This window comes from Acinonyx jubatus, chromosome C1 (genome assembly GCF_027475565.1).
Source record: "Acinonyx jubatus isolate Ajub_Pintada_27869175 chromosome C1, VMU_Ajub_asm_v1.0, whole genome shotgun sequence".
Taxonomy (NCBI): Eukaryota; Metazoa; Chordata; class Mammalia; order Carnivora; family Felidae; genus Acinonyx; species Acinonyx jubatus.
The window spans coordinates 216,731,607-216,752,550 of NC_069381.1; the positions used below are offsets into that span (position 1 = coordinate 216,731,607).

The 20,944-nt window shown below is 55.0% G+C and overlaps 1 protein-coding gene across 3 annotated transcripts in view; it reads right to left on the minus strand.

The window, feature by feature from the left end:
- Positions 1 to 16,751, minus strand: part of NDUFA10 (NADH:ubiquinone oxidoreductase subunit A10) — a 51,433-nt gene extending 34,682 nt beyond the window's left edge. For all 3 annotated transcript variants that reach the window (XR_003416132.2, XM_027046124.2, XM_027046107.2), the window contains exons 1-7: positions 16,594 to 16,751; positions 13,026 to 13,194; positions 12,082 to 12,297; positions 9,636 to 9,722; positions 6,794 to 6,915; positions 5,472 to 5,551; positions 100 to 154 (exon numbers count right to left, since the gene is read on the minus strand). Coding sequence is in view for 2 of the 3 variants with exons in the window: in XM_027046124.2 (XP_026901925.1) it covers positions 100 to 154; positions 5,472 to 5,551; positions 6,794 to 6,915; positions 9,636 to 9,722; positions 12,082 to 12,297; positions 13,026 to 13,194; positions 16,594 to 16,668 (804 nt within the window). In the remaining variant the exon portion in view is untranslated. The remainder of the gene's footprint in view (positions 1 to 99; positions 155 to 5,471; positions 5,552 to 6,793; positions 6,916 to 9,635; positions 9,723 to 12,081; positions 12,298 to 13,025; positions 13,195 to 16,593) is intronic.
- Between the last annotated feature and the right edge of the window lie 4,193 nt (positions 16,752 to 20,944).

Sequence of the window (20,944 nt, forward strand, 5' to 3'; positions counted from 1 at the left end):
TCTAAGACTGGTGGCAGCTGAACTGATTATCTGATTTATAAGAACCCTACACATGAAACAAATTTAAGAATAATCACAAACTTTCGGCCGATTTCTTACCTTTTCCGCATCTTGAGCTTCCCTTGCGCTATACTGTAAAACCTCACACTTCTCACTGCAAGAAAAAACAAGATGGAATTCAACGTAAATTTTCCAAGCTTACGTTAATGCACAAATGAATATGTAACGTTAAAAACTATCACCACAAACACTGAAACCTCCCATTCTTTGAACAGGGTAGGGTGATACGCTGGGCACGTGCTGGCTCACGTGGTCTGAACGGCTAAGGAGGACCCACTAGCAGCAGAAACGTGCTCTAGGCTGGACAGCGGGTACGTCTCCTGACTTCCCTTCTGACGATCTTACCCCCGCCCCACAGGCGCCAGGAACAGTGGTGAAGGGGGACGGGGTCCATGGGTCACCTCCACGGGTTTCGCGACAGGACAGGACGAAGGCGCCCGGGGCCTCACTGAGGCGTCGGCACAGAGAGCGGCCATGTGGTGGAGGAGGAAGGACAGGTTACTTGAGCTGCTAGGATCTAGGAGACAAACCGGCCCTCCGGATAACCTTTATCAGCCCAGGCCCGCAGCAGGGCAGAGCAGCTCACTCCCCCGGTCCCTGGCCTGAGTCTGGACACTGCAAAGTCACAACTGGATCCCAGACGTTTCCAGCACCTCTGCCTATCCCCCCGCCACGTTGACTGCCACCTGGACGGCCAGCTGCCCAGCCAGGAGACGACTGGACCACCACAAGCCACAGATGGGAAGTCTGCCCCCACCGCCACCTCCAGACCAGCCAGTGGGAGACCTGACGCCCCAACCCCGGCCAGAGGCCAGCAAGGCCGCCCAGACCAGAGGTCCACTGGACGGCCTGTCACCACAGCAATGTCTCACCCCCATCCAGCAAAGGGGACAGCAGGATGTCAAGGACAGACTGCTACTTCCCAAGGATCATCTGCACAGCATAAACGAGGCCATTCTCCTTTCGACGTCTACACCACAGCACCCTCCTGCTGACAGAGAGTCCAAGAACATACGAGCTACGCTCAAACTGAAATCCACGTGCGACCCTCCACAACGGCATCGAACGTCGCCAACTGCTGGCCACCTTCCACAGGTCACCGGTGTAATGAGCAGAGTTAGTGCAGGGAAGGCGTCTGTATTCGTATCGTTACTGTGGACTCACATTCATTCCAAGTGTAAGAAAAAACTCCCCAAGCACTGAAATTGCAGGTAAGCCTGCATGGCGCACTCCAAGACGTCCTCCAACAAGATAAGTGTTTCTTGCTGCAACGAGGTCACTGCGTTTCCTGTATCGCCACAAAGACGGGCGAAACGGTCAGAAACCATAAGCAGGTTGATAATGACCCCACAGAGCTAGAAACACAGCCTCGGTGCACTGGCCGTTGTGGCTGGAGGGAGAGCGGCCCCCAAGCGGAGAACCTGACGCACACAGCCCCTCCTCAGGGGCCCGCGGCCTCTCACTGTCACTACGAGGAGAAAGGCACGCAGAGGGGAGTCCTTTCCCTCGACAAGTCCCACGAGTCAAAATTAAACCAAGTGCGTAGGAGACAGAGGTTGTCACCTCCCCTGGATGAGGAAGGGAGGGCGGCTAGCATGGGAACAACACGGCTCTTCCTCATACGGCGACACGGTCTGGCGTCCTTGACCTAGCTGTCACGAGCGTGCGCGGGAGACATCAGGAACACGGTGACACGTACCTTCGACACACGTAACTGAGCCCACCTCTTAAGTCCCCGCTGGCGGCAGGCACCGTGTGGGGCGTACACGGTGACAGAGACAAGGTCCCCACCCGTGCAGAACTGGCAACTCCAGACGGTCAACGGAAAACGGCTCACAGAGCCGATTTCATAACCTAACATCTCCGTCTTTCGTGTGACTCCACACACCCGACATTTATTCTCCGCGTGTCTACAACAAGCAGCGTCCCATGCCAAACGCCTCAGTAACAGAGCGACAGATGGCAGAGGATCCTGCCGTTGGGTCATGCCCGCCCCTCGTTCCCACCGGCCTGTGAAGGGAGGCTGAACCAGGAGGGTGGCCGAGGGTCTCAGAGATTCGGAGACACCCTCAAGGCCTGTGGAGCGAACTCACGTCCGGCAGACCCCCTCAGGGCCCCCCCCCATCTCGGGAACCGCTGTGCCTCCCGTGTCTCCCGTGACACCAGCAGTCGCGGCAACATTTACAAACAGAGCAGCGTAAAGGCCTCCTCACGAGCGTGTGAAGCCAAGCCACGGTGCAAACGCATTCCCGACACGTTTCATAATCAAGGTAAGGAGGACAAAACACAGGCCTTCCAATGATTTTAAGCATAAATGTTCTCAAAGCCAGAAAACGTATTCCTGTGGTGGGTAGCTGTGTCTCCTGGCGAGAGCGGCAACGCTCCCCACGCTTTCATGGTCAACACGTAAGAACACGGCGAAGCATCGCGTGCCTGCTCGGGAGAGGAGAGCTGACGGGCCAGCCGGCCCAGACGGCAGTTGCCCTCAAGTCAGGTAAACCCACTCTGCTTCAAATACAGACATTCGAGCTAAAAACAATTTCTCTTAAGCAATTTTGATTTTATTGCTTAATTACTGACACTCTAATAATGTTCTCTTCCCAGGTGAGTCACTGTAAATACGTAATATTGAACCAAATGACTTCGAATAAACATGCCCGGGAAACCTAAAATCGTTCCTGTGGGAAAACACCTCCTGAACTCTTGTGGGGAATAAGTTTAGGAATTTCCGGAGCTTGCAGCTTTGCGTTAACAAGGTTTAGGACTAAAGCATCGGAGATTAGGTCAACAGGGCAAAGCACCCCCAGCAGAGGATGAGAACGGAAAGCTGCTTTCACAGGACGGAAGGTCCAGAATAGGTAAACATGTAAACAGGCTACAGACCACGGAGCAGGGTGAAACTGCCCGGAGCTAATTCGCAAAAAAAGTGTCGTGTTGACCCTGAGGTAGCATGCTCTGTCTTATCCCCTAGGCAAGTTTGCTTGGGCAGCCATGATTTTGACCGACCCCTAACACCACATAGCTTCGACACACACGAGTTGACGATCGCTGTTTCGTTGTCTCTTTCTGCACGTCCATCACGTTTGCGAGCCTTCTGACCCTAATAAATATGGAGCGAGGACCCTTCCTCAAGCCTCGTATCCTCCCGGACATTAGCCTCTCTCGCATTTAATTCTGCGTCCGCTCTCTTGCTGGACAAGAGAGAACTCCAGACTCTGAGGCTGTGACAAATTCTAAGTCACGAACGCTTAGACACTTTAGATAACCTACTCGTCGTAGATTGCTTAAAGTTTTACATAAAACTTGTGGTTCCAGTCAAGGTCCAGTGAATTTCTAAGAGAACACCTTGGGAGTCACGTACATCCCTCGCTGCACTGTGACCTGAGCCTATGAACACTTAACATAAGGCAGACTGCACAGAAAACCTCACGTACGTGTTCACTGTGACAAATGGCCTCCAACTTAAGCGGGTCCCATAAACCCACATGGCTTGAGCCAGGACAATGCACAGACCGTATCTGTTCAGAAGACAGGGCACACAGACATCACAGCAGGACCAAGAGGTAGAGCTCGTCCCCCCAGAGCGTGGCTCTCTGTTTCTCATCGGGAGGCGGCACTGTCCTACCCGGACTTAGCAAAGGCCCCGAGGCCCCAGGTCAAGTCCCAAGAACACAGCCCTGCCCACCAGAGCGCCTCACCTCAGCGCGGCTGGCTCCCGAGGTCCCTGAGCGCCACGCTGGGGCCTCTCGGTGAGGCGGGAAGCACCCCGACCTGCGTCTCGGAAAGTGGACCGCGGGCAAGGACGCCGGGGTAGAGGAGCGGTCGCTGGCGGGCCTGGGACAGTGTTTGCGACGCCGTGTATAAACTCAGCCAGCTCAGCGCGCTGGCCTGAGGCGCGTGCACCGTGTGCCTTGGTGGCTTCCTGAGGCTCCGGGTCCGTGACTGAGATGGGTAAAAATCCACCCTGAGGAACCGTTATGCTAACGCCGGGCGACGACGTGCAGACCCCGTGAGCGATCCACGAGGCCCGCACAGCCCGACACCCTACGGCCGCCCCGGCCCGGGAGGGTGTGTGCTCTGCTCTGCTCTGCCCCGGGCTCTGGCGCCACCGGACGGAAGCGGCACCTGCCTGGACCTGGGAGGGGCGCACGTGAGCTGTCGAGCGTGGCACGTGCGGCCCCAGGAGGGGGTCCCAGGACAAAGCAAGTACGGGTAGCCAGACCACATCGCAGACACTTAGGGGCGGCCGGACACACTTTGTGATCTGGAAGCCCTCAAGGAGACGGTCTTCAAAATAACCACCAAGTGAAAGGAAATCCCCTCCCGACTGCAGCAGGATTCAGGCGTTATGAGCCGAAGTTCTACGGGAAAATCTGCGGGGAACAACTGGGGCCAGGACTGCCGTTCTCAGTTGTTTTGCAGCTGAAGATGTTCCAGAGGCATTTCCAGAACTGACGCGCTGCGGTCCACCGTCTCCCTCTGCCTCTTCACACACCTCCACACGTTGCCCTGGCGCAGGTTTACAAAACCGAGGTGTTTCTGCACCTCTGGTCTTACAAACAGAGCAGCAGGACGGGACGAAGGGGGCCCGCAGCTCAACCCTCTGTACCGCTGCCAGAAAGGGGCCTGTCACAAGACGGCGGCGGCAGTAAGCATCCATGCTCACGCTTAAAAAAATTAGTTTTCAACTTAAAAACCAGATTTTTCTTCCAAAGTTATCACAGTTTTTATTCACAATTTTATACTCTGAAATCTTAAAGGCATGAGATTTTTAGGTACCAAGAGGGTTAAGTTTCCGAAAGTTTAAGAAATACTGCTAGGAACCTTCAGTGAAAGCATCAAACAACCTAATTCTGGCGGGACGCGAGGGAGGCCCACGACCACACGAGGATGGGCCACACGGAGGGGGCGGAAACACATTCGCTTTGCGCCTTCAGGAAAGGAAGAGAACAGGAGAAAAGAAACAGGAGGCTTTGGTGGGATTTCATTTAAAATTCCAAATGACCTTTCAGAAGAACTCTTAGAACCCGTAGGGATTGTTTATCCTCCTGAATTTTCTGTACCAGCAGGGGGCACTGCCGAGCAATCCTGGGTAGACATGAACGTCCAGCTGCCAGCTCAGGTGTCAGAGGAGTCCTCTGATGCTCACACCCTATCGTGAAACACGGCAAGGGTCTGCTTCCGGCTTCCCGTGATTTCAGAAGTAAAACAAAGAAGGAAGATGGACGAAACAAGCAAGCCAAGAAACAACAAGACCCTACCAGATCAAGCCGGAACGTGTGCTGTCCTGCTCCCTCGCAAACCTCAGCGCACAACGTGCCGCACAACACCCACTGTAGTGAGAGTGAACCCCCCAGGCCGCGGCACACGGAGCCGCGTGTGAAGACGTGTGAACTGTGCGCCTGGCTCACCTCATCTCAGGCAGGAAGGTTTTCTTGTAGGCGTTCTCGATGTCCTGCAGATAGGCCGAGGTGACCTTCATTTCGTGTGGCTAAGCAAAAGAAGAAAAAAACAAGCGTGAAACATTTAGGCGTCTCTTTCTTTTACTTGTGCACACGTAAAACGTGAAAACAAGCAACAAACACGGTTTTCTGGGAACAACTTGTGGGTGTTGTCGGGACGACAGAAAAGGGGCCTCAGTGTCGGTCAGGACTAACCTGTTTGCCCGGGGAACCCACGGCATGACCTTGCACAGGCCTTCAGACGCGTGCTTCAAACAGGCTCAGAAAGAACACGGTGTGCATGTGTGCACACACACTGGGCCTGGCTTGCCCGCTCCGCTGTGCGCCCAAGACGAGAGGACCAGCCCACCTCTCCCCTACCCCCTCACCCCCCTCTCCGCCACCCACTCCCTCCGTCCTTCTCGCTTCCCCGCCGCTCACACACCCAGCCCGCTCCCACTTCTCCACCTCTCACCCCCCTATCACCTCCAGGTGTGCTAAGCCAAATTCGGAAACTGAAAACTCCAACCATGAGCAGCAAGCTTCAGAATTTAAGACCTCTTCCAGTTCGGCCACGCTTCCAGAACAGTCACATCGCTGTTCCCTGGTTTCTTCGTGGCATTTACCTCCGCCTGATACACTGCCTACGCGTCCCCCTCACACAACTCTACACTGTCACCACGTGTCAGGAACAAATACCCTAAGTGGGAGCAGTGCTTCCCAAGAACCAGTCCTAAGGGCGGCGACAGTCTTCACGACCTCTGTCCCCGCATCACGCCCACACGGCCGGTGGGCACCTTCAATCTGCAGTGTCCAGGCCACCTAACCGAGTCTCGCCCGGCGCCACATGCATGGACCTCGCTGCTCAGCCGCTGCAGGCTCAGCAGGCAGGAACACAGGGACAGGGCTCAACGGGAGTGAAGCACTGAGAGGTGTTGAAAGTGACACTCAGTCTGCCCAGACACCGGGGCACAGAGGCCCCGCGAGAGAACAGAAAGGTGCAGGGCACAGGGAAGTGGTCAGGACACTGACCCGGCCTCACAGGGTGCTTTAGGGGACAGGGGAGGACGGAGAGATGGGGCCAGGGAGCGCGGGGCTCCGGTGGAGAGCAGGGACTGCACCGGGACCCCCCTCCATCCACCGCACGAGGGCCCACCCTCCGGGGGCTCCGCTGTGGGTGCCGCCCGGCTCCGTGAAGGAAGGTGGCGACTCAGCAAAGTGCCGCGAGTACTGGCACCGCAACAACGGGGACACGCAAAACGAGCGGGGTCTTGAATTTAAGAGCTGGTTACATTTCCTTTCTTCTGAATCCGACTCTGGATCTCCGGAACCGGCACGTCGATGTAGATGACCACGTGGGGAGGCAGGTACTCAGAGGCGGTGACCTTCTTCACCTCGTTGTAGTGCTCCACACCTGCCACACACGAGCGGGACACGTCTGTCACCCGCGGGTGTCCACGTCGTGGACGTCTCGTACATACTTTACTTTTCAAAAAACTCAACTGAAAAACATCTGATTACATTTACTTGGGTTCAACCTACTTCAGTAAATTTAATCAGCTACGCAGACCGACCTTCTGAAGCAGATTTAGTAATGAGAAAACAAAGCAGCAAGCAGTGAAGGCTGGGGGAAACCCTCCTGAAGCTGTCGCCGTACCGAGCAAGCCGTACGCACAACAGCCACGCACGGCCGGTGATGCCGAACCCCATCCGCGCCGTTTCCAAGAACACCCTGCACCTGGACGTCCTCTGGCGCACAATGACGCCACTGGAAAGGCAGCCAGAGCACAGTCTGGGTCGCTGGAACGAAACCACCACCCTCACCCGCCACGGCAGCAATGTCAAGAAATGACCATCTGCAGATTTTCACATGGCAGAAACTTCCAGAAGCGATCACACGAAGAGCCACAGAAAGACAACTACTTTGCTGTAAAGAAAAGTCCCGGTGACCACTGCTAGCGACGCCTGCTTTGGGGGCGATTCAGGCGGACCTCTGACCCAAGGTCACAAGGGTCTGGGCTGGAGGGACAGGCTACGACGGTGGTGCACTCCAAGTAAGTGACCCAGCCTCAAGGGACTGTGGGCACCGTTCTAACACTCGGCCTCATCCCGGCTTCCTGTCTGGTCCTGCCCACCCCCAGGCAAGACGTCCGTCCTCCCGCTTCCTCCACCAAGTGCCCCTCCTTGGGCGTGTTCTGGGAGTCCCCACGGCTGAGGGGACCCTACCCCTGGCTGTGCGTGCGCCGTCCACCCCAAAGGAATCTGTTCTCCCAGCCTAACACAGAACTGACTCTCACGAAAGCCACTGCCCCCCACCCCGGGTCACTTCTCCGCTCCCGTCCCACGAGATCCCACACACTCGGTGACGACCGTGCCCCTGCCACCTCACCGACCCCGTTTGGGTGCAATTCCGCAGCGGGCTTCCCTCCCCAGAGAGCCGGAAGCCAGCCCCAAGGACCCTGGCCTCGGTCCTCACTCCCTCTCCCGACTCTCCCGGGATAAGCGCATCCTCTGTCCGCATCAATCCCCCAGACCGCGTCTAGGACACGCAACCACCTGGCCACCTCAGGGGTCCCCAGCTCACACGCCCGTGTGGGACACCTGCTCCTCGGCCCGCTGCCGCGCCCCGTCCTCTTCACGTGGCAAGGAGCCTGCTGAGCCCAGTTACTCCCCGGCCTCCTCCTCACAAGGCCGATCGCCGGGCCTGCCCCTGCCCTGCCCACTGTGGTGTCGGCGTGCCATCCTGCTCTGACATCCCACCTCTGGCCTCCTGTCCTTGGATGTCCCCTCACCGAACACGTACTTCAGACGAACGAACGCAATGCAACCACATCCTTCCCACACCCGACACCTTGGGTGGCTCCTCGCCACTTTCAGGAAACAGCCAAGCCCCCCTGCCAGGGCGCGAGCCTCCCCTCCTCCCGCCCTACCTGCCTCTCCTGGGCCGTCCTCCGCCCGCGCTGGCCTCCCTGCTACGCTGCACCTCGCTCACCCGCTGCCCTGCTGCCAGCCTGCTCCGGGCTCACCCAGGACGCCGTCCCAGACCGCACCCCGTCTCCCAGCCAGAGTTCTGGGTGCTTCCACAGGGTCACGGAGTAACGGCGTCCACGTTGCTTCAATGCCGGCCCCGCCCTGGCCAGGACGGCAGGAGCTTCCCCGTCTCCTCGCCCCAGATCCCCGATGCCTAAAACGAAGCCCGGCACGCAGCCCAAGTCCCAGAAAGGCTGTCTGACTGCCCGCAGCTGCTGCCCGGATAGCCTGTGAGGTCCATGGCCAGAAGCAAGGGCGCCGCGGCCCCTCCCGCGAGCACGGGCGGGCACCCCAACCGCAGAACGGGCAGGCGGACCAACGGCCGGGCGCCTCCATCCCAGGCCGTCTCCTGGCCTGCTTCGCTCTCCACAGTCACTCACCGAGCGCTCTCGCTCTGCCCTCCAGGCGTGAGCCACCACCACTCCAGCCAGCCGAGGGAGCGCTCAGGTGGACACGGCCACAGGCAGACGGCACAGGCTCTCCCGGCCCCGCCCTGGCGCACTCCTACTTACACGTCCTGGCCCCACCCTGACGTGGTTCCATAACCGCTCAGTCAGGCCACCTTGAACCAAGAGGCCTTGGTTCCTGTCCGTCTGCCAACGTCAGACCTTCCACAACACCCTACCGGGGCTACCATCCCTGGACACGGCAGACCAGCAGCACATCAGACGGGGAAAGGATGATGGTGTCGCTGGCATGCAGGTGCAGCCACAAGGAAAAGAAGACATCCCGATATGTCCAAGATAATACACTAAAAAACTGGCCAGTTCAGGGAAATTAAACCACAGATCAGAGAAAGTGGCTGCGGTATTCTGCAACACCGAAGAGGGTCGGGGCAGCTCGGGAAGGTTGGGTGGAATCCGGGAGCTGAGCTGTTCAAGGATCCAGAACGCTTCCCTGCTTCCACTGGGAGATGGGAATTTAGGAGGAAAAGAGGGTGGAAGGAACCCGCTTTCTTCCTGTGGAAATTTAACAAGTACTAGCTTCTATCCGTCTGCCTAACAGACGTGCACAGAAAGAGCAGGGACCGCGTGGGGAGTCTACCAGAGCCTTCGCGAAGCTACGCAGCGTGTCCAGGAAGGCCTGAGCGCAACGCCGACTCACACTGCTTCCGGATGAATCCTTGATTATACATCGCGTCCAAGAAAACAAAGTCGCTGAAGATGGAACGTTCCAATACGACACCTTGTCCTGGTTAAAAACAGGGAAACAAAATTCAAAGTTCAGACACATAAAAAACCCAAGGCCCCAGAAACGAGTAACTTCACTTTACAAAGAGACAAGTTCTCTACCATACCGTTCAAACATACGTATGTGTGCTCGTGAGTGAGAGACTGTTTTCAAGAACTAGAACATTTCTGGTTCAGGCAACGTAACATTCATCTCATTCCGCCGGCTGCAGCAGAAACCCCCAGTTACGAGGAAGGTGCTTCACAGCTTCCGTAGCTTTCCCACCCCACCTGCTCACTGCAATCCCGACACACCCCAACTGCTCTGCCAGACCCCAGCGGCACCCACCACTCTCCCCCCTCTCCCCGTGCCCAGTTCATCAGCAAACCACCGGTGTCCTCCCAAGCACATCCAGAACCTGACCTTTCCACCACAGCTGCCTCCCTGCAGCCAGGCCTCCTCACTGCTGGCAAGGTTCCCGCCCCCGCCACCAAGTAGGCCCTGCCTCCGTGCTCGCTCCCGGCTGCTCTCACAGCAACACAGGGGCATTTGCAAAACTCAAGCCAGACTGCGTTGCTCCTCCGCTCAAATCTGCTAGTGGCTTCCTCTCTCCTCCAGAGGAAAACCCATCTTGCCCAGCCAACTTCTCTGACCTCATCCCGTCCCCTTCCGGCCTCACTCACTGCACTCCTGTCACAGGGGCCTCCTGTGACTACAGCCACTCCGAGCACCGGTCCCCCCGGGCTCAGCCCTGCAGTGCCAGGATAGAGGCCTTCCCCAACCTTCCCACCTGCAAGCAGGGCCCCGGCCCCACGGCAAACCCCTCCTCAGCTTCTCACGACCTGACGTGGCACTGAACTCCCCCACATTTACTGTTCATCTCCCCAGGAAAACGTAAGCTCCGGGAGGGTGCAGGCTTCACTTTCTGAACCCCAGCTCCTAGAATGCACCTCACGCAACGGGCATTCACAAAACATTTAACGGTTAGTACAACACAGACACAGACGAGTAAGTTTTTGTTTAAAGTGATTCTTCTTAACTTTAAGAAAGGGAGAGTCCCAAGAGGTGAAGTATGCTTCAGAAAGAATCTGGAATGAGCCAAGTGTCAGCGTTAATCCCAAGCCACCAACCAGTTCCCGTGAGCCAGGTCCTGGTACAGACCATCACGAGGTGACCGCGTCTTTTCTTAGGAGCAGCACCAACGAAAATCAGGGCTTCCGGTCATAGAAGGAAAAGTACCACTAAGGACGTTCTGAAGACCCAAGACAAAAACTAGACTCCTCTGTAACCGTTTCGGTCAAGAGCGAATCCTGCACCTCCTGGCCTGTGTCGTATACATGGAACCCTCCTGGCAGTGGTTCCCAAATGCCACTTTGCAAACCAGTTCCGTCAGTCACCTGGGGTCCCCGTCAAACATGCTGTACCTCCTCGTCCTCACACCCCACGAAGCACACCCTCCAGGCGGCAGCTGAGCGGTCTGTAAATGGCTCACCAGGTAACTGGTGACCGGGCGTGGCCATCACTGCCGTAGGAGGCGGACACAAGGCTCATACAACCTGCACCCCCTCCTCTCACGTGCACACACGTCATCTCCACCTGCGAACTCAGCACCGCCAAGGCTTGGGAGCTATGCCCAAGCACCCCGGCGTCTGTTACCGATTCTTAGGGCACGCTGGGGTAGGGGCCGAGCGTCACCCACGCTGCTGGTGCCCAGGATAACGCAGTCCCTCCTGGACTGGACCCTGCTCTGTGCTAACTTTATGTCCTGAGTCCTGCTGCTGGTCTCCCAGACTCCAAACGGTACCCGCCCCAACATACAGTCCTCGTCCATCTCTTGCCGGCTTCTAGTGACTTCCAGAAACACACCCCGCTTCCAATCGTCCGGGCCCTTGGGGCCTTGCGTGTTCTGCCTCCACCACCGCTGCACTTCCTCCAGATTTAGCTGCTCCCCAGTGGACTGATGGCGGATCCCAGCCCATCTCTGGGCCCTAGGGACGAGCTTACTTTGTGTGTCACATCTCTGTGTGACTCACAGCTCCGTGTGCAGGAGTCTGACTCCACTTCCTCACAGCCCTTTAGAGGCTCTCTCTTTCTTCCACGGCTTTGATACATTTCACTGCCATGCCTACACCGGCGGCACAGAAATTCCACACAACGCATACCCCTCACTCCAGCACGCGAAAATGAAACACAATTCGGGGACTTTCATTCCGAAGCAATAGCAGCGTGGGTCTCGGGGAATTTATGATCCTGTTAAAAAAACAGAACCTGCCCCCGCAAACGCCCTTAAAGAAAAGCTCTGCTTCGTGGCAGTCTACAATGGCGATTCCAGAAGGGGTTCACGTGCAGGACACGCCCAGGCGCCGCCCGGACACCGTACCCGTGCTCAGCAAGTGCTCCAGGGCGTCCGCGTACTGCAGGAGGCGGCTGGCGTACAGCCAGGACTGCAGGCGGTAGCTGTTGCCGTCGTTACTTCTCGGGTCCTCGTAAAACTTCTCCACGCTGCAGCTGCCGCTAAGCTCCACGTCCAGGGGCCTCCCGTCTCCCGTCACGCCGTCCGCGTAGTGGATCCCGGCTTCGGGGAAGTGCTTCAAGCCTGAGAAGAAGCAATGTGATGCAAACGCCTCCCCCGCCATCGGCGGGCAGCAGGGACTCACAGAAAGAAAGCCCCATGTGAATACAGGGCGGAGGCCGGTGGGTCAGGACCCGGGGCAAGTTACCCTCACACCTGCGTCCACACAGGACACTAAAGACGACGTGTCCAGAGCACTCGTGGAAGACAAGCATGTCAGCGAAAGGGCCGGCCTACAGTGTGTCCCTGGTACCCTCGCGGGAGGTCCTCCCGAAAAGGAGAGCGGCCCACGACCGCGGGGAGCCCCCAACGTGCGACTGGGCACCAGCCCGTCAGCTACCAGGGGAAGTACGACGGCATCTTCACCGGGAGTCAGGAGATGTGGTTTGGGTCCCGGCTCCGCACTCACCAGCTGCGCGACAGCAGCCCCCTCCGGAGCTCACCCCTCTGCAAGCGACAGCGGTGATCAGGGCCCCACCCCGGAGGACCGTCACAGAGCTCGGGTGAGACCGCTCACGTGAACGTGCTCTGCTGACATTATCAAGAAAAAGTTCCAACGCAAACTGACAGCCAGTATGGATTTAAAAATGTTTCCAAATCCGTAAGATTAAAAATAGATTTTAGTGTATTTTAAAAATGTAAAATACCTACCTCGGGCCCAATTCCACCCAGTCTATATGAAAGGAAAATCAAACTCAAACAAGCAACGATGCACCTGAGAGAAAGGAACTCCACGTGACATATATCCGTACCTAGTTTCTCTGCTATTTGTTTTGCAAGCTCGCCTTTTCCAGAACATATATTGCCGTCTACAGTTATCACTTTGCTGTATTCTGTGAATTTTTTGGTTGTTCTTTCGCCGAGTATGTATGCCAAAGGGCCATACTGTAGCCTGCACTGGGCGCCTGTATGAATTCCTTCCTGGAAAACACGACAGCATGACGTGAGTGAGCATTCCACTTCCCACAGGCACCAGCAGCTATTAGGTAAAAATGCCAAGAAGACCTCTGGTGATAAAAACACCAACATCTATCCGACTTTGGCTCAGGTCATGACCTCACAGTTCCTGAGTTCAAGCCCCACGTTGGGCTCTGTGCTGACAGCTCAGAGCCTGGGGCCTGCTTCGGATTCTGTGTCTCCCTCTCGCTCTCAAAAATAAACAAACGTTAAAAAAAAAAAAGAAAAACAACCCAACATCTAGGGGCACCTGGGTGGCTCAGTAAGTTAAGTATCCAGCTCTTGGTTTCGACTCAGGTCATGATCTCATGGTCTGTGGGATGGAACTGTTTCAAAACTCTGCACGGACAGTGCAGAGCCTGCTTGGGATCCTCTCTCTCCCTTAGCTCTCTGCCCCGCCCCCCGCTCATGCACGCTCTCTCAAAATAAATAAACTTGAAAAAAAGCCAACATCTACATTTTTATTACCTAGTTTATCTAATTACCGGTCTCCCTGCCCCACCCCCCAGCATAAGTTCATAAGTACAGGGGGGTTGTTGGTTTTGTTCACTGTTAAAGCCTCAGGGCCTGGAACAGTGCCTGAAACAGAATATGCTTACCATGTTCAATATAAGTTGGATGGATGGATGGATGGATGGATGGATGGGAGGAAGGAAGGAAGGAAGGAAGGCAGGGAGGAGGAGGCGAAGGGAAGACAGGAGTAAGGGAACAGAGCATTTTTCTAGTCCAGATTCCTGTCCTGAGCTCTGGACCTGGCTACCTGCCTTTAAACAGCTCCACCCAGAAGTCCTGAAGGTATGTGACAACTAACAGGCGTAAAACTGAAATTTAACATCCATACCCTACCCCCCAAATCTGCTTTCCTTCCCAAGTTCCCTATCCGCTATCCACCAAGCAAAACCAAGCCAACACAGGATCACCTTGGATATCCTCCTCCTCCTTCCAACCCTACAGGCACTCACAAAATCCTATTGACCTTAACTCTTAAACCTCTCAGGAGTGAACTGTCCTGCCCCTGTCCCCACTGCACTGACTGTGCAGACATCTTCACATCTCTCATCTACGGAGCAACGTCTCGTCTCCTGTCTCCAACATACCCGTTCTCTGCTCAAAAGCCACATGATCTACTCTCCACAGCACACAACACATGCTCACAGAAAGTAACACAATCAAAAGGCAAGCAACTAAGAAAATCCTTAGTGTATATAAAAGTTGTATAGATCAATAAGGAATAGTGACAGAATAAGGAAGAATAGGAACTCATAGCTTATTTTCAAAGTGTTAAAAATAGCCAAAAACTGTATGAAACAATGTTCATTCACTTAGTTATTCATTCAACAAGTATTTACTAGGAGCCCACACGATGCAGTGCGCTTTTTCTAGACAACTGGGGATGTGGATATGAGCAAAAGGGTTCCACAGGACAACAAAACAGATTAGAAGTTGCAGCTGACCCTTGAACAGTACAGGAGTTTGTGGTGCCGACACCCCCCCCCATGCAGTTGAAAATCCACGTACAACTTCTGACTCCCTAAAAACTTGACTATTAATAGCCTACTGTTGACTAGAAGCCTTACCGGTAACACAGAAAGTTGATGAGCACACACTTTGTACACGTATCATACACTGTATTCTTAAATTAAGCAAAAGCTAGAAAAGAAATTACCAAGAAAATCATAAGGAAAAGAAACTACATTCACAACACTGTACTTATAAAAAAAAAAATCGCAAATAAGCGGACCCACGCGGTTCGGACCTGTGTTGTTCAGGACTCAACTGTCAACAGCACATGAAGTGCTGTGGAGGGCAGCATGGCACATGGGCCGGGCTGTGTGTTACAACAGGTGGCTACGGAGCCTCTGAAGAAAGAGTAACATTTGAGCAAAGACTGGAAGGTGCTGAAGGAACTGGCCAAGTGGACATGTGGAAGAGGGTCTTTCAGGCAGAGGAAACTGTTCGCACAAATGTCCGGAGGCCAGCGCGCTGCAAAGCCAGCAGGGCCAGGCTCGCCTATGCCAAGTGGACCAGGCAAAAGCAGAGGAGATGATAAGGAGATGTTGATCATATTGTACCTTGAACCCTAGACATTAATCACCCCCTCCTCCAGGCTACGTATGAGCCATGCGCAAACTGTTTCCATTTGCGTCCACAACTTGAACATAGCACCGATGTGGCACAAAACAGGTGCACGGTAATGTCTGGTCAAGCAATCAGCCATTTCCCGACTTCAAAATCTTTAGGAAGTGCTTTTTTATAGAGTTACAGTAGTACTCTCTACAATTTCCCATCTTCAGTCCCGTTTACTGCTCTCTAGAATCATATGGAATAACTGATCTTTCATGACACATTTCCCATTCCTTTGCGTATTCAAGTAACAAGGTGTGTACCTTTTCATCTTACTCATTTTTCTCCCACTTACTGAAGTTCATCTATATCCGCTGTAGAAAGTACCAGGAAGTGAACGGTTATGGGGTGGGGGGAGGGGGGGAGCAATCTGTCTAGTGCATGTACTGCAGCAAAATAGCAAAATATCACCTCCTTTATTCTGGGTCCCTCACTTCCACTATCACAATTCCCAGGACACCAGATATTAAAAAGATAACCACTTTTCTTTGGCGGCCTGAGTTATCGCCTAAAAACACCTATATGACTTTGATAAGACAGTTGCACTGTTCTATCTAAAATCCTCTCATCAAAATCTTTAGGAAGGAGGTCAAGCAAGTCCCTTTACAATTTGACACCAATGTAGCTCCAGCCTTCAGCAAGCAAAGACGCTACTCTGCGATCACAGTTACAAAAGAAAGTTCCCTAAGGTTGCCGGCCTCAGTTCTTTTGCTTCCTTGGTTCTCTCTGCGTCAATGTCATCCCACTGTTCTCAGCCATAGGAAGTCCTAATCCCTTCAGATCTAACCGAACGCCTTCTCTTCGCTTTCTGCTCCACAGTCGCATCCCCGCGGCGCCCAGCAAGGGCTGGGCCCCAACTGGGCTTCACCGAGCAGCGGTGGATGCCGCTTACTTAGTGGATGAGGAGCGCGGGCCCCGGGCTCTCCTAGGCTCGGCCGCACCTGCTCGTGCGCCCGTCGTCCGGCCCCCCCGGGGTACCTGCAGGCTGGCCTCCCACGCCACGGCGGCCCGGCGGCCGAGTCACCTCCGCTCCCCTCCAAGCCTTGTGCTTGGAGCTCAGGTGACACGGCCTGGAGAAGCTCCCGGCCCCCAGCAAACCTGCCCGCGACTCAGGACCGAATACTCCGGGGGCCGCGGGTGTCCCCCCGCGAGTGACCCCGGCAGCCGCGGCCCCGAGGCGCGGGGAGGTGAGGGAGTCGGCGCCGGAGGACCTCCCCCCGCCCGCCGCTTGCCGCTCACCACGCGCTGGACGACCGCCGCCAGGCCCCGCGCCGCCGCCGACGCGGGGAGCCCTCTCAGCAGCCTCAAGGCCATGGCTCCGCGGTCCGCACCGGCTCAAGGACCCGAGGGGACGCGGTCGCGGCGGGGTCCTTTTCCGCGGCCGGCGCGCCGCCGTGACGTCACGGCCGGGGTGCCCGCGCGACGCCTGTCAGGAGCGTCCGGGCGCGGGGCGCAGGCGCAGGGCGACGGGGTGTGGGCTCCCGTTGGACGGCCGCCCTGGCTGGGCTCCCCCTGCGCCTGCGCCTGCGCCTCGCTCGGCCTTCGCAGGGTCCGGCCGCCCGACCTGGGCCTGCGGCTGCGACAGAGACGCTGGAGAGCGTCGGGGGGACTCCGCCGGGGTCCCGAGGCCGCCCCGGCGCTGGCAGATGCTGCGCCCGGGACTCCCCCCTCCCGCCCGCGGCCCCGAGGCCGGCCCCGGACGGACCTGCAAATCACCTGGGTCTCCCCGGCCCCCCCCGCGGAGCCGGAAGCCAGTCCGAGGCCGGGAAGGTGGCCCGGGACTGGGGCGGGGCAGGGAGAGGGGCTGCGGGCGGACCTGGCCGCCCCAGGGCCCTTTCCGGCGTCCTCGTCCTCCAGGCCGGGCCCCGAGGGACCCCGGGTCTGGCAGGGCGTGCGGCACCTCGGACGACACTGGAACACGCGCGCGCTGTGGGTGCTCCATCACCGCAGTCCTTTCGAGGGTCCGGGTGCTCGCCTCCCCGGTTAGCACGAGTTGACTTCCACGTGAAATACCTTTCCCGCCTGCCGTTCGGAAAGGTGTCCGAACCTCCCATCTCTCGGGCTTGTTCTCAACACCCGGACGTTTCTATCGTTTAACCTCCTCTCGGCTTCAGCTTTTCGGAACGATCGTGGAATTGCATGCCCGAGTGGGAATGCCGTTGTGAACACGAAGGTCGGCCAATGGATGCTTCTCCGATGCGAGAATCCTGCTTATCCACAGTGCAGAGTCCTACTCCGCAAAGCCAGAGCGTCTGCCTTAGGAGATCGGGGACAGGCCCTGAAACCTGTTTCACAAGCGGACTCACCTGCGGTATTGGAGGGACTGTCCGACAACGCAGAGGAAGAATGAGCCTGGGCTGGGACTCCTGCACCCAGCAAAGCTGTCCTTCAGATGTAAAAGGGGAAACAGAGACACTCTGGGGTGAAGGAAAACGGAGAGACTCTGTTTCCAGCAGGCCCCCACCCCTAAAGTCTGGCTAAAGGAGCCCTCCAAACAGAGAGAAAACAGTAACAAGAGGAGGCTGGGGGCTTCAGAAAGAAGGGATGACCATGGCATGGGTGAGATGGGGGTAAATATAATAGACCATCCTTCACCTTGGGAGTTTCTCAGATCACATTGGATGGTTGAAGCAAAAATTGTAACATCATTTGGCATGGTGTTTAATGTATGTGGAGGAAACACTCAAACAAGCACATTTAGAAATTGGGGGGTGGTGGTGGTGCAAGGACTTCAGCGAAAGTAGCATTTCGCTCTCCCACCAGAAACGATAAAGCAGTGATATGACAAGTCACGAGCACTTACTGTGATATCTAGAGCAAGCGCTAAGGAAACCACACGATACAGAACCGTACTGCCCAAAACATCACCTCAGAAGTAAGCTGAATTGTTATTGTTATATTACATCTAAATCAAGATGGCTCCCTAAAGAATGTAAAACTTTCCAACCAGAAGGTAAGAAAAAAGGAGCAAAGGAAAGAAAGAAAGAAAAAAACCAGACATCAGCCCTAATAATGATTTGCTAACCTAAATTATCCAAATTGAATTTGTAATTTAGGGGGCACCTGGGTGACTCAGGAGGTTGAGTGTCTGACTTTGGCTCACGTCGTGATCTCGCAGTCCATGAGTTCAAGCCCCGCGTTGGGCTCTGTGCTGACAGCTCAGGGCCTGTAGCCTGCTTCGGATTCTGTGTCTCCCTCTCTCTCTGCCTCTCTCTACTCCTCATGCTCTGTCTCTCTCTGTCAAAAATAAATAAACATTAAAAAAAATTAAAAATTTCCCCCACCTCCCAAAAAAGGGAAATTGCCAGGCCCTCTCGTTCACTGGAGAATTCAGCCAAACATTTAAAGATTTAACTGTATATAGTCTCCTCCGGAAAATAGAAGAGGGAACACCCCTGAGCCCAGTCTGTGCTACCCAGACAAAGCACATACACAAAAAAATGGGGGAAAAAAAAACCAGTTAGACCAATATCTCTCATGATCTTAGACACAAACATCCTCATCAAAATGTTAGCATATTGAATACTGTACAGCAATATGTATAGTGAAGACACCACCACCATGGGATCTGTTTAAAGGCTGGAAGGCTGATCTGATATTCAAAAATCGATCACTGCAATTCCCCTTAACAGATAAGGAAAACCAGTGATCAAAACATCTGTGGTAGAAGAAGCATTTGACAAAATATGACACTGATAGATGTTTTTTTAATTTTTTTTTTACTGTTTATTTATTTTTGAGACAGAGAGAGACACAGCATGAGCAGGGGAGGGGCAGAGAGTGAGGAGACACAGAATTGGAAGCAGGCTCCAGGCTCCGAGCTGTCGGCACAGAGCCCGACGCGGGGCTCAAACCCACGAACCGTGAGATCATGACCCGAGCTGAAGTCGGACACTCAACCAACTGAGCCCCCCAGGCGCCCCCAGAACATCTATGTACAAACCATACAGCTGACATCACACTTCCTGGGAAGATACCTGCTCTCCCCATTCGTTCAGCAGAGCCTTGAAAGTCCTAAACAATACAGCAAGGTAGGAATAAAAAGGATATGAAAGGCATACGATTGGAAAGGAAGACACTAGACTGCCTTTATTCATAGATCGCACGACTGGCTATGTAGAAAATCCAGAGCCAGACACCAAAACATGTCCCTAGAAGTAACAAATGAGGTCTGCAAGGTTGCAGGTTACAAGGTCAACACAAAATCTGCATATTCCTATATACTAACAACAAGTGGAAGCTGAAACCTAAAAATGCAGTGGCGTTAATAATTTCTCCAGAATAAAAGTGTAATACTTAGGGGTACTCTAGCAAAGCACGTCCAGGATCTGCACGCTGGGAACAAACCACCAGAGAAAGAAGTCAGAGAAAACATCAATCGTCAGATTTGCTGCGGTTCCCAGACTTTAAGACTCAGCAACGCGATAATGTTGGTTCTCCTCTAAATGATCTGTAAGTTTAATGCACTTCCCAACAAAATCCCATCAAGATTTTGTTGTGCAGATGAAGAAGCTTATTATAAAATTTATAAGGAAACATACAGGCCCTTCAATCATTTCGAAAAAGAAGAAGAAAGTGGGAGGAGCCAATCATCCCTGCAATGTTAGGGATTTACCAATTAGCTACGTTTCTCAAGACCCTGTGGTCTCGGTGGAGGGACAGACACACAGATCAACGAAACAAAACAGAGGATCATAAATAAACCAACACAAATATTCTCAACCCATACTTGACACGGGTACAAATGCAATTCAGCGAAGGAAGGGGGGTTTCTTACACAACGGTGTTGCAGAAGTCGGACGTCCGTGGGCCCAAAAAACTGAACGTGGATGTGCCCCTCACCCCACACGTGAAAATTAACTCAAAATGATCACGGAGGTAAATGTACACCTACAAAGTCATAGACACTAGTGATAGAATTACCTTCAGGACCGAGGACCAGGGAAGGACTTCTTGGACTTGACCTCAAGAGCGTGATGCACGGAAGGGAAAGGTGGTTCATGGAACCCCGCAAAATCAAAAAGGTTTGTTCCGTCGGGGACCCTACGCGGACGGAAGGGCAGCGGCAGAGGGGGAGAAGAGGCGCGCAGCCTGACAAAGGCCTTGCGTTCGGGACCCGTAAGGAACTCTCAAAGCTGAACATTCGGAAACAGCCCAGCTAGAAAACGGGGAAAAGATGTGAACAGACACTTCCCGGAAGAGGACGCACGATGGCCACCAAGCACGCGAGAAGACGTTCCGCATCGCTAGCTGTCGGAAAAAGGTAAATTAAAGCCCAAGGAGGCGCCGCCGCCCACTTGCCGGAGGGGCGGAGTGAGACGCGGCCGTGACCTCCGCGCTGGAGAAGACGCAGAACCTGGTCACGCGGTCGCCGCCGGGGTGGGGGGGGGGGGGGGGACGGGAAGCGGTGTGCGGCCGCTCTGCTGGAGAGTCGGCAGGTGCCTTTGGCGCTAAAAACGGGCTGAGATCCAACCCGGCCCTTGGTCTGCGGACAAGTGAAAACAGGTTCACAGAGAGACTTGTGCTTGTGCTTGACTGTTTACCGCACCCTCGTGCCTCGCACGCAGCCAGCCACTGCCCCCCCCCCCCC